This window comes from Leopardus geoffroyi, chromosome C2 (genome assembly GCF_018350155.1).
Source record: "Leopardus geoffroyi isolate Oge1 chromosome C2, O.geoffroyi_Oge1_pat1.0, whole genome shotgun sequence".
Taxonomy (NCBI): Eukaryota; Metazoa; Chordata; class Mammalia; order Carnivora; family Felidae; genus Leopardus; species Leopardus geoffroyi.
This window is the reverse complement of record NC_059333.1, coordinates 76,991,076-77,003,372: the sequence shown is the minus strand read 5'-3', so window position 1 is coordinate 77,003,372 and position 12,297 is coordinate 76,991,076. Positions and strand designations below refer to the sequence as shown.

At 36.5% G+C, this 12,297-nt stretch overlaps 1 protein-coding gene across 2 annotated transcripts in view; it reads left to right on the top strand.

Annotated features, from left to right (window-relative positions):
- CCDC50 (coiled-coil domain containing 50) overlaps nt 1-8,463 on the top strand; it is a 66,779-nt gene extending 58,316 nt beyond the window's left edge. For both annotated transcript variants that reach the window (XM_045502590.1, XM_045502589.1), the window contains 2 exons: nt 639-745; nt 2,121-8,463. In XM_045502590.1, coding sequence (XP_045358546.1) covers nt 639-745; nt 2,121-2,140 — 127 coding nt within the window. In that variant the 3' untranslated portion in view covers nt 2,141-8,463. The remainder of the gene's footprint in view (nt 1-638; nt 746-2,120) is intronic.
- The last annotated feature ends 3,834 nt before the right edge of the window (nt 8,464-12,297 follow it).

The following is a 12,297-nucleotide window of genomic DNA, read 5'->3' as shown; positions in this document are numbered from 1 at the left end:
TTTTAGAGTAGGAAAAATTTCCCAATGTTTGTTTTTTTATATTTTGTCTTCTTTTGACATGAAAAATTGCCAATGTGTGACTGTCTTTTCCTTCTGTAAGCTCTGCTTTGCCACCTAGTGGAATTAGGAACTTTGCTCTAAATTTTATATGCTGACCCTTGTCCTCTCCCTGCCCACTCCTACTTCCCTCTCCTCCCTCCTTACGTGACACCTGTCCTCCCTTTTTTTTTTCTTTCCTTAACTTTCTTTATTACTTCCCTTCTGTTCTTTCCTTTCGTCCTCTTTTTCTTCATAAAGCTTGCCAAAACAAAGTAAATTTCTCATTAACAGCAGCAGTCACACATCTCGATAATCTTTGCTTCCCTAGCCCTTAGCACAGTGCCCCACACATATTAGGTGTTCAGTAAATATTTGTTTTTATTGAGTTATGTGCATCAAAGCAAAGGTTACAGTAAGCTAAAATAATTTACTCCCAAGGTTATGCAACAGGCCAGGAACTAAGATGAGAATTCTGCTACCCTGTGGCTTTGCATTTCTACCAAAAAAAAAAAAAAAGTTTTTATCTTGCAGTCCATTGGGAGGTGGCTCTGTAGTCACCACGACTTAGACTGTCTCTTTAAATTCTGACTTCCCTTCAGGCCACCACCGCCTACCATGACAGAACCTGAGGATTTGGATTACACTCATGTTACAAACCAGCATAATTCCACACGTCATTTCTCAAAATCAGAATCCTCTCATAAAGGTACGAAAAATAGATGTGGTCAAGGTTAGGATTTTTTTTTTTTTTTTATAATGCTCATGCCATGGTGGAAAAATCAAATTGTGTCTTATATGTCACTGGAGTGGTAAAATAAATTATCCTTCCTTTTTCGAAGCTCATTATAGTATTCTTCATTTGTTAAAAAACCAAAAAGGTAAAACAGAAAACATAACACCTTAAAGTGAGTACAAGATTGTCAATGTATGTGCATTTTCCTCCAGAGAGAATTTATAGCTTTCATCATGTTGTTAAAGGGTGCCTGTAAACAAAACAAATGAGCAAGGGCAAAAGAAAAGAGAGCGAGAAACAGACAGACAAGCCAAGAAAACAGACTGGTAACTATAGAGAACGCACTGATGGTTACCAGAAGGGAGATGACGGGGGTGGGTTAAATAGATGATGGCGATTAAGGAGTGCACTTGTGATGAACCCTGGAGATATAGGGAAATGTTGAATCACTGTATTGTATACCTGAAGCTAATATTACACTGTATGTTAACTAACTGGAATTAAAATAAAAACTTAAAAAAGAGAAATAAAATTTAAAAAATAAAGTACACACATATACATCACAGAAAACTTCTGTCACACAAAAGAAAATGGAGACAAAGGAAATGAAGAAAGAATATAAGGTCTAAGTTAGACCAAATCTTTATTTTATTTATTTTTTTTGGACCAAATCTTTAGTTTTTAAAAAAGTTTTGTATTTTTTAAACAGCTCTCCTTACCCCATCCCTTTCCACTCTGGCATCCAGAGTTGATAGTAACACAAAAGACATTATTTAAAAGATGGAATTGGGGGCACCTGGGTGGCTCAGTCATTTAAGCATCTGACTCTTGGTTTCAGGTCAGGTCACGATTTCACGGTTTGTGAGATCAAGCTCAGTGTCAGGCTTTGCACTGACAGCGGGGAGCCTGCTTGGGATTCTCTCCCTCTTCCTCTCTCTCTGCCCCTCCTTGCTTGTACTTTCTCTCTCAAGATAAATAAATAAACACTTTTTTTAAAAAGATGGAATTGTTTGGACGTTATCAAAACAACCCTGTACACTACAATTTCTATCAGTTGTTGGCTTTTTTATCATCACTGGATTAACTGAAAGTAGCTCATGATTTTTTTTCTCAGTTTATATACATGCATTACTTCTTAGGGGATGCCTTCCTGTCTTTGACATACATTTGATACATAATTGAAAATAACACATTGATTCTGTATATATTTTATAATCAGGAACAAAGAAAACATGAACCATTTGAAATGCATAGAGATAAAGATAAATTATTTTGCCCGAGCAGGGAGAAAACAGAGTTTTAAAGGTTTTTTCTTAATGGTGTTTCTTCTCTTTTTCTTCTTTCCAAGGTTTCCATTATAAGCAGTAAAAACCTAGGAATCTGCCTTGAAAACGGACTCAGTGTAGCAAATATTACTGGATGATACAGAATGCATTCCACGCTCATTTTTTTCTTCCTTCCTCTGTTTGTATTCCTGGGATTTACCTTCAAGTGTTTTTCAGACCATAAATAATCTTAATTCATTCAGAATGTTTTGGTTATTCCTGATCACTTGGGCAGTATAAGAAAATCTAGCTTCTGAATGTTGGCCACCTCTATGCTGCAAATGCTTCGTGGGATATAGTATCTAAAAGCTCTGTAAAATGCCATTTTTGTTACGTATGGAGTACTGGTATCTAGAGACTAGGCTTTATTTAGCTAGCAGTTAGAATTTTGTGGAGATAATGATCAGAGTAAAACACAATGTTTGGGTGCAATGCAGAATAAAAGAATATAACAAATAGCTTTTTTCGTGCATTAGTGTATGGTATATTGAAAAAAGAATCTTTTGGTTTTTGTATTCTCCAGGGAAATATTAAAAATCAGAACCATAAAGTGTTAAAAAATAACAAACAAATCTGGAACAGTTGAAACATGTTATTTTGGCCACCAGGACTCTAGCAGTTTTCCATATCCTTCTAAGCCCTCTTGGGAGAATTGGCTCAGATGGCATTCCCAGACACTCTCTATGCTGTTGCTTTCTATAGCAAGGCTTTCTGAGGCCTCGTGGTATTGGGCTATTTATTAGTATTTATTGGCAAAAGTTTAATTCTATGAAATTTTAACTCAGGGCTATGCAAAGTCCATTGAACATGAAAAAGTGAAAAACTTTTGTATCCCTTCTCTTGTTTTACATTGTACGTAGAGAGCCAAGGGCAGTGGCTGGAGTTGGGAAGATGTTCATTCATATGAGCGATGATGCCATCTTTCTTTCTGGACACAGATTGAAGTTTCCTCCTGCTTAAAAAACAGCAGGTTTTGTTGGCAGCCACTCAAAAAATATTTTGTGTATCTGTCAATAATCAGATTAATTCGACATGAAGTTGAAGTAGATAAAATGGTTCTTTATTCAGGTATTTGGTTCGACACATTTGTCAGTGATACATGGCATCAGATTCCATTGTACAGGACCTTTAAAGCCCTCTTTGAGAAATTTAGTCTCTGTCTAGCTTCTAACCTTGTGGAAATACTTACTTTCCCATTCTAGTTCACATAAATGGCAATCATGTGACATATATAAATAATTTCCTTTCAGCTTGACTTTGTGTTATTTTTCATTGTATGAATCTGACGTTTTGACATTCAAGTATGGTGTTTGCTTAGGAAAGAGATACCTAGGTGACTAGAGGAAAGGCTGTTAATCCATTCTTTTCCCACTTGGAACTGCCTTTTTTGCCTTATCTTTCCAGATAGTCTTTCAAGTCAGGCAGAATTTAGGAAGCTGTTTAGGATAGTTTCTCAGAGTGGATTTGGGTCCTTCTGTTTTGAGAAAGATCTTTATTAGTTCATAAAGTTTTTGATTGTAGAAACTTGGGTAAAAGAGCCAACTTTTAGGAAAATGATGATCTAGGAAGAAACAAACCCTAAGAGATGTAGTCATTTTCGAGAAATGGGGAAAGAGAAAAAAACAGGACTTTGAATGACCATGATGAAATTAATGAGGCAGAATCTTCATTGAAATAGGCAAGGGCAGACAAAATGGAGGACTGAGCCTTAGCCAAATTCTAGAGGGCGGTTTCAGTATCCAAAGCTGAGGCCTTGTTGGCTTAAAGTAATGCTGTATTTTTCTTTGTCTGCCCTGTGATTTTGCTTCATGTTTTAAAAAGTTTTCTCTGGTAACTTTAAAGAAAAAAAAACACAATGTATTTTTATTTGATAGTTAAACAAATTATTTTTATTTCATAAATGTTTATTTTTCTATCTCATACAATGACCAGTTTTACTTTAAAAATTCTGCATTTATCTTACCTCTCATGTACTTTATCCAGTCATATTTATTATTGTAAAATGCTGTCTGGAGATATTTTCATTCAAAAAATGTCAGGCCATTTAACCCCTGGATATTAGTGTTTTAGCTGTCTTAGTGAGTGGCCAGAGGTCATAGATCCCTGTGACACCCAATTCAACATCTGTATTGAAAATGTGTTCCTTTTTTTTCTAGGTTTTTAAAAATTAAGAATTTTAAAATATTTTAATTTTATTTTTTTTGTAAAGCAAACACTTTTTAAAGAGTATCAGAGTAATTCCGTTCCCTTTATTGTTTTAATTCTCTTACTGTCATTCAAAGATGATAATTATTTTTAAGACTATAGAAGTTAACTAACAACTCTGTTTAAAGGAACTGCCAAACATTCCTCACTGTGTTCTCTGCTTTTCACGTTGTTATTTTTATAAAAATGTGGAAACATTTCTTTTGTTCCTCTTTCTACTGCTGGAAGACAGACAATTGAATTTTTAGGCCCACAATGTATTATGCTCTAATGTTATGATGTAAACTAATGCTCTGGCCTTGGAAAATCTTTGTTTCTATACCTTTCTCTGGAGGCACCATTAACACTAGTACTGCTGAATGAGCACAGTATGGAGCCTTATCATAAGGCTACTGAATGTGTATACCTTCTGCCCCCCAACTAGCTTTTTGTAACTCATTGCCTGGAAGCAAGGTCAGGTAAGGGTCAGATTAAATGTTCAGAGCTGAAAAAGTTTGTAGTGTGAAACCATTGTTAGACATGATTACTTTATGGGGGACTGGACAGTTGCTACATATGCTTTAAAAGAACATCGAGATTTTTAGAAAGAGACTTTGCATAACTTTGTGCTACTTTTTCTCAAGTGACTTTACAACAAGCAGCAACAGACTAATGGACGACCAAAAAGACTTACAGGTTTTGATCATAGAGAAACATCTAAATTAGAAAAGAATGATATGGATAGATGTTTCCCAGGAGGAAAACCTTTTCAGATTTTCAATGGCCACTTGGATGTAGATCAGCATATGCCAAGGTGTGTGACCTTGGGCCTTGTGGTCCACTGAACTCTAGAAAATTGTGAACCGGACTAATTTTCCCCTTTTCTTCTCTTCTGTGGTCTGCAGCTGAACTGGATGATGAATAAATTCATTGCTAACCTTGTCCACACTTTTCCATCCATGTCAGGACTTTTCGGTATAAAAATAATTAACTTTTAACGGAGAATTATTTTTCTTCAATACTGTCAAATATTCTCTAGTTTTTGTCTTGTGCCAAATTGTTCTTTGGGAACACCTGCTATATAATATGGTGCATTCAGTTTACCACATCAGTGGTTAACGTTTTAGGGCCTTGATTTTTAACGAGTGTTGCCTTGTATAAAAATCACTTTGGGGAATATCAAGATTATTCATTTATTCAGTGATGATTTTCTTGAAAGATAATTATGATGACTGGCTGTAAGATCTTCCCTGTAAATAAAGGAATGAGACCCTTGTGTGATCAGCTTTCTGAGGGACTGAGAACAGAATAGAACTTGCACTGAAAGACTTTTTTTCCCTCTTGGGAAAACAGTATTTGTGTAGGGAATGTTAATGTGAAAGGGAACACGGTTCAGTTAGATTTCACTCGATATATTGTGCTATATTCTTAGAACACTGGCTTTTTAGAAACAATCATAAAATAACCAAAACCTGTTTTTTCAGCCAAGAGGAAAAAACAGATTTTCAAAGTACGTTGTCCTTTACTTACTGCCCATAGTCCGAGAAGAGACTAGATAAAGTGGTCCCTCCCATTTTCTCCTCCTATCTGGTGGTGCCGGTGCCTCTTAAAGCCATAGCTGCTTATCTTACCTTTGATAGAATCCTGTTTTTCTCCTTAGCTTATAACAGGTAATATGATCAGCAAGGAACAAACTGGAGACTGTCCTGATAGTGCTGTATGGGACAAGATGTCATCCAAATTCCTCCTCAGAGAATTTCCTTTGTCCCTGATGACACTTAGGATTATGAAAGGGAAGAGTTCAGGCTGTTGTTGCTCCTGCCCTTTAATTGTGGTTAGAAATGCTGAAATTTAATTCCAGAGAAGTCAAAAAGGAAGGGGCAAACTGGCAGATTTCAGGTCTTACAGAGTCACTTTGCTGATGAGACTTGCACTTTTTGCCAGCAATGTCTTGGGGAGCTGTATTGCCTTAAATTAGTTTGATTCTGACTGAGGTCAGTGTACTGTATTTCCTATATGTGAATGACTATCAACTCTCCACTGAGATATAAAATTCACAGATGATCCCAAAACATCCTTGCTGTCAGAAACTTTGGACTTCCTCCCACTGAGCTATGGCTGATGTATATACACTGGTAGATCTATCACTTCATTGAGTTGCCTCTCAATCTGTGAATGAGCAGTGGCATGACCAAAAAGGCTGGTGGAAGGAGAGTGAGAATTTCTTGGCCAGATTCTTCAGGTTATCACTTCCTGAGTAACTGAGAGTTGACTGTCTTTTTTCTATAGTGACTACGTAGAAGATATTTCCAAAGGTTGTATTATGTAGTCAAGTCACTTATTATTGTTTTGTAAAAATTAAACCCAACACTCTTATGTTTTTAATACCATTGACAAAAAAAGGGAGAAAACCAAACAAAACAGAGACATTTAGTTGAAATGAGAGAACTGTTGATGTGAAGAGTGTTTCTATTTTATTACTTTTAGGAGAAAATTAACCAGGAAAACTTTTACTATGGTAAGGAAGACACCAGAGTGTTTTTATAAAGTTGTATTTGATGCCATAGACTAACAGAATCATCTAAGCAATCATGTTGATTTGTGGAAATATCTAGTCCTGAAAACCATCTTCCCTTACATATTTGTGAATACTGCCTAGGAACATATTCCTAATACATTTAATATGCTGTGGTGTGTTCTCAGCAAGCTAGAAAATATTTTTTTTCTTTTTGAATAACTTCATAGCCTAGTGAGCCAGCACTGTGCTGGTTTCCACATTTCAGATGAGGACGGAATTAATTGTGCATCTTAGTTAGTGCTCCATTGTTCATTGTTGAGGTTCACATACAAAGAATAGAATTGAAAGACAGGGTTTTTGAGTGACATGTCCTTTACCAAAAAGCAAGGATTAAGAGCAGTAAAAAGACAGTTAAGAAATATACTATTACACATTGCATACTTAGGGTATGTTTTTGTTGCACTAAATTTCAGATCATAATTGGTAAAATAGTTTCTAGCTATTAAATATAGTGAGAGGGTTTTTGATGTCAGAATTTTTTTTTTAAATTTCTGATTGAATTAGCCCTTAAAATCACCGTAGGCTATAACTTGAGCTCTTGCTATAAACCGAAAGCCAAATGCCCTTTTTTCAGAAATAACTATATTTTTCACCTGCCTCTTAAAGGCAGCCCACTATTTATTTCATGAAGTGTTATAAATAATGAGGAGATAGAGTGGGAAGATAGCATATAAAAATGGTGTTCCACAATGAGAATTCTCTGTAATGGGGTTTCCCTTAAAAAGAATCCATCCCAGCACAATATTATATTTTGAAAAGGTGCTGAATTATAAAGTACAAGAGTATGCTCATATAAATCAAGTTGCTCAGGAAATTACAGGTGGTGCTGTCATTTGTCATATAATTTGGAAAAGTGCTTTCCCGAGGGAGATACTGCACAATGCCCAGACAGTCTCAGAGTTTTTAGTAAGCCCTTTGGCATCTGGAATGTAGATATGTTTAAAAACTGAGTGAGATCTTAACCCAAGGGCTTACCAATTTGTAGCCACGCCCAGAAGGAAAGGCAGTTTTGAAATAGCTACTTCATGGAAATGAGCAGAACCTTAATGGAAAATAGTTGTCTGTCTGAGGACAGAAAGCAAAGAGGCCACCTCAAACCACATGCCTATTTAGAGATTAAATGAAACTGTGAGGGACACTCTGTGGATGCCTTAAAGGTGACTGGTGTTGAGTACTGGGTGGGTATGTACATACCCATCTGGACTAGGCTGATGGAAACAGTCTATTTCAGTTCACCTTCGTACAGCACAAGTTGCTCCTGCTCATGACCTCATTGAGGACAATGAGAAACATGGTGCTGGTGACTTTGAAGTGTCTTGGGAGGTTGAGGTGGTAATGTCATTCAGCACTCTCCAGTGCTCAGGCCTCCCTTAAATGCCAGTTGTACATCTACATTAATTCATCTATGCAAGCTTGTGTTTTTATGGTTTATTTTCTATACTTCTGTCCCATTTGATTCTTTAAATATCAGGTTTAACATTAATATTATGAATAATTTTTAAACCAAAGTATGTATATGTCTGTGTGCTTGTTTTCCTGGATGTTTGAGGCAAACACCAATCTTGTCCTCCTCTCTTAATAAAATCATCCATTTGTTAAGTCAATGGTCTCATGTTTTCTTTACTGCAATCAAGGACTTGGGAAGTTTTGGGGTAAGGAGTATTATTTTTTTTTCTTTACGAAGTAACCCTAATATATCTTTGTTTAAGAACAGGGTCTTCCATTATTCCAGTTCCATCCACTATAGCTGTGAATAGCACTGATGATGATATCCAGTACATCAAAACTGTCAACAAATGCTCCCAAATCTCATACTGATACCTAGTACATTGAAGGCCTCAACAAATACTCCCACATCTAAATTTGGTTAGAGAAGTGGCTTTGTTCTGTGTGTGGTGGTTGGTGGCTTAGTTTGATGTCTCTGGGAGAAAAACAGGTAAGTGGGTGTTCACATAATAATCTGAATGCTGCAAGACTCCATGAATGCAACAGCTCTGTCTGCACTATACCTGGTATTCCATGGATTTTGAGAAAACAGATATAGTAACAACTACGATTTAACATTTTATAAGGTTTGTTTCTTCTTTGGTGTGATAGAGTAAACCACGCCATGGAATATACATGCCATGGAAACCGGTGCTGCAGAAATTAGGAGGTAACTTAAAAATAAGATACTATTTTTCATGACTACTAAAGGATTTGTAAAGAGGTATCTAGCTTCCCTGAAATGCATTCCCTAGGCCTTAGTTTCTTCTTTGGCAAATACAGGAAATCTACATGCTCTCTGTAATATATCTGGGCTGCATATCACGACCATATGCATAAGGAACACCAGTGATGTGCAGGTGTTGTTAAAGAAAGTTGGTTGATTTCAATCGTCCTTTTCTGAAGAATTAATCAAAGTTGACAGTGAAAAAAGTTGACATATCTAGAGGCCAATTAAAAAAAATTAAATATGTGATTAAAGTAGCCCCCTTTAATTTGTGGTAGGAGGTACCTGGTATGATTGGGTGGATTTTGTGTACTGTGGCTGAGTGAGTGTTAAGCTGTGGCCATGTAGTGTGGTAGGGTGCAGCACACTACAAAGCCCTTTAAAGACAGCCAGGAGAACGTTCACCTCCTACACCTTGGAAATTGGGTGAAACCTTTAAGAAAGCTTTGGATTACTACAAGTCACAGGGCAGGGGCAGGGGTTTGAAAACTTTATTAGCTCCCCATTATATTTGCGTTACGTGCTTAAACAAAACCTCCAACATAGTGTACAATAAATCAACAGGAAAAAGAGACCTGAGTGCTAGTCCTGGCTTTGAACTTGCTTCAGGACCTTGGGTCACCACGTAGTCTCTGTAACTCAGTTCTTTTACATACACTAATAAGCACATTACAATGAGAGTTGGTGATCTCTAATTGCTCCTTTGGGTCTAGCATTCTGGAATTCCTGCTGTCAGTGGCTGCTAGGTTCCTTTAAGATGCCCTAGGAAACGAGTAGCCTCATAGTACTGGGGGCCTGGAAAGTCACAAAGACTTCCAGACACTCAGCTGAAAGGCCTTATTCCTGATCATGTGTTCTTTTTAAATTTTTTTATTTTTGACAAAATTTGTATTGTGAACAATGTGATGTTTTGATATGTATACCTTGTGAAATGATTACCACAATGAAACTAACACAGCTGTCATCTCCCACAGTTAGCTTTTGTATGTGTGTGTATGTGTGTGTGTGTGTGTGTGTGTGTGAGAGAGAGAGAGAGAGAGAGAGAGAGAGAGAGAGAGAGATAATGCTTGAGAACGCTCAGCAAATTGCAAATATACAGTATATTATTATTAATCATAGTCATCATGCTGTATATTAGATCCCCAAAACTTGCAACTGAAAGTTTATGCCCTTTTGCTGATCATGTGTTCTTGGTTGTACTCTCCTACTGCTAACCAAAATCTGTCTATCTCTATTTTTATTACTCCCAAGCTTCATGAGCCTCCTTTACCAAATAGTCTTTGGATGTTCTTGTGAGCTTTTGTACATCCCATTGTCATAACTTGCATTTCATACTCTCAAAACACACTTTTGTTACCAATTCCTGAACTTAACTACACAGATTTGGTTTTGGTCATGTTAATCATGACATACCCTTAATTACACCTGCCACACTTAATTGTCTGGTGTCATTACTGACCTAATCTGGGCCCTCATGAGCAGTGCAGTCACTGCCTGCCTGACCTCGGGAAGCCTCTTCAACTCACCTGCCAACCTCTGCCCTCATACCCTTCACCCGGCTTCGGGCTCTCACACAGAACTAGAGGCATGTGTTTGTATGTGAGTATGTGTGTCTGCAGGTATAGCTGACAGTAGCTCTAAACAGCATATGTATAAATGACAATGAACTTCTCTGGTCTGGAGAGGTGAGTACCAAGTGGTGTATATAAATTTTTCCTTTTATGGATCATGCTTTGGGGTCATGTCTTTACAACTCTGTCTCATCCTCAAGATTTTCTGATGTGTGTGTGTGTGTGTGTGTGTGTGTGTGTGTGTGTGTGTGTATGCATATGTATGTATATTTCTGTTTCATAGTTTTAAGTTTTACAGTAGAGTCCTTTACTCATTTTTGAGTTAGTTTTTTTAAATGTTTTATTTATATTTTGAGAGGCAGTGCACAAGTGGGGAAAGGGCAGAGAGAGAGGGGGGCAGAGGATCCAAAGAGGGTTCTGTGTTGACAGGCTGACAGCAGCGAGCCTGATGTGGGGCTCGAACTCACGAGCCAGATCATGACCAGTGCTAGATTCGGATGCTCAACCAACTTGAGCCACCCAGGTGACCCTTTAGTTACTTTTTACATAAAGTGTGAAGTTTAGGTCAAGGTTTATTACTTATTTTTGTGTAGATATCCAAATGCTCCAGCACCGTTTGCTGGAGGCCATCTATCCTCCATTGAGTTGCTTTTACAATTTTTTCAATAATCAGTTGAGTATATTTTGTGTATGTCTATTTTGGAGTTCTCTATTCTGTGCATTGATCTGTGCCCCTCCCTTTGCTAGTATTCCAAGTGTTGATAACTATAGCTACACAGTAAGCCTTGAAATTGGGTAGACTGATTTTTTGCACCCTATTTTTCCAAATTCTTTTAGCTATTCTAGTTCTTTTGCCTTAGCATATAAATTTTAGAATAGTCTTGTTTATATCTATGAGAAATATTGCTGGGATTTTGAAAGGAATTGCATGAAACTTCTGGGGAAAAATGACATCTTTACTGTGTTGAGTCTTTCAAAAAAAGACTACAAGTATGTCTCTCCAGTTATTTAAATATTTGATTTCTTTAACCAGAATTTCACCATATGTGCTGTGTGTATGTTTTGTTAGATTTACTCCAAAGTATTTATTTTTGTGCAATTATTGATATTTTTGTTTCTACATATTCCTTGCTAGTATATGGAAATACATTGATTTGTATAATCCTTTTCATATATTGATGAATTGCTAATATTTTTAAAGGAGTTTTGCATTGTGAGGAATATTGATCTGTAACTATACTGTCTTTGATCGGATTTTATATTAGTGCATTGCTAAACATACAGGTTTTTGTCTTTTCTGTTTTCTCAATAAGATTGTATAGAATTGCTACTCTTTTTAATAAAAGTTTTATAAAAAATTCTCCAGTTGAAAAAACCATGTGTGCCTGGATGTATCCTTTTTGAGAGGCAATTTTAAATTAAAAATTCAGTTCCATTAATAGTTACAGGCCTATTCAAATTATGCATTTCCTATTGAGTTAGTGTTTTTTAAGGAATTGGCCATTTCATTCAAGATACTGAAATTCATGTGTGTAGAATTTTTGTTGTATTCCCTTGTCTCATTGATGACTGCTGGGTTTGTAGCTCTATTTCATTCCTAAAAAAAAGTATTCCTAAGTAAAACATTTAGTGATATAAATTCTATTTTGTTAAAT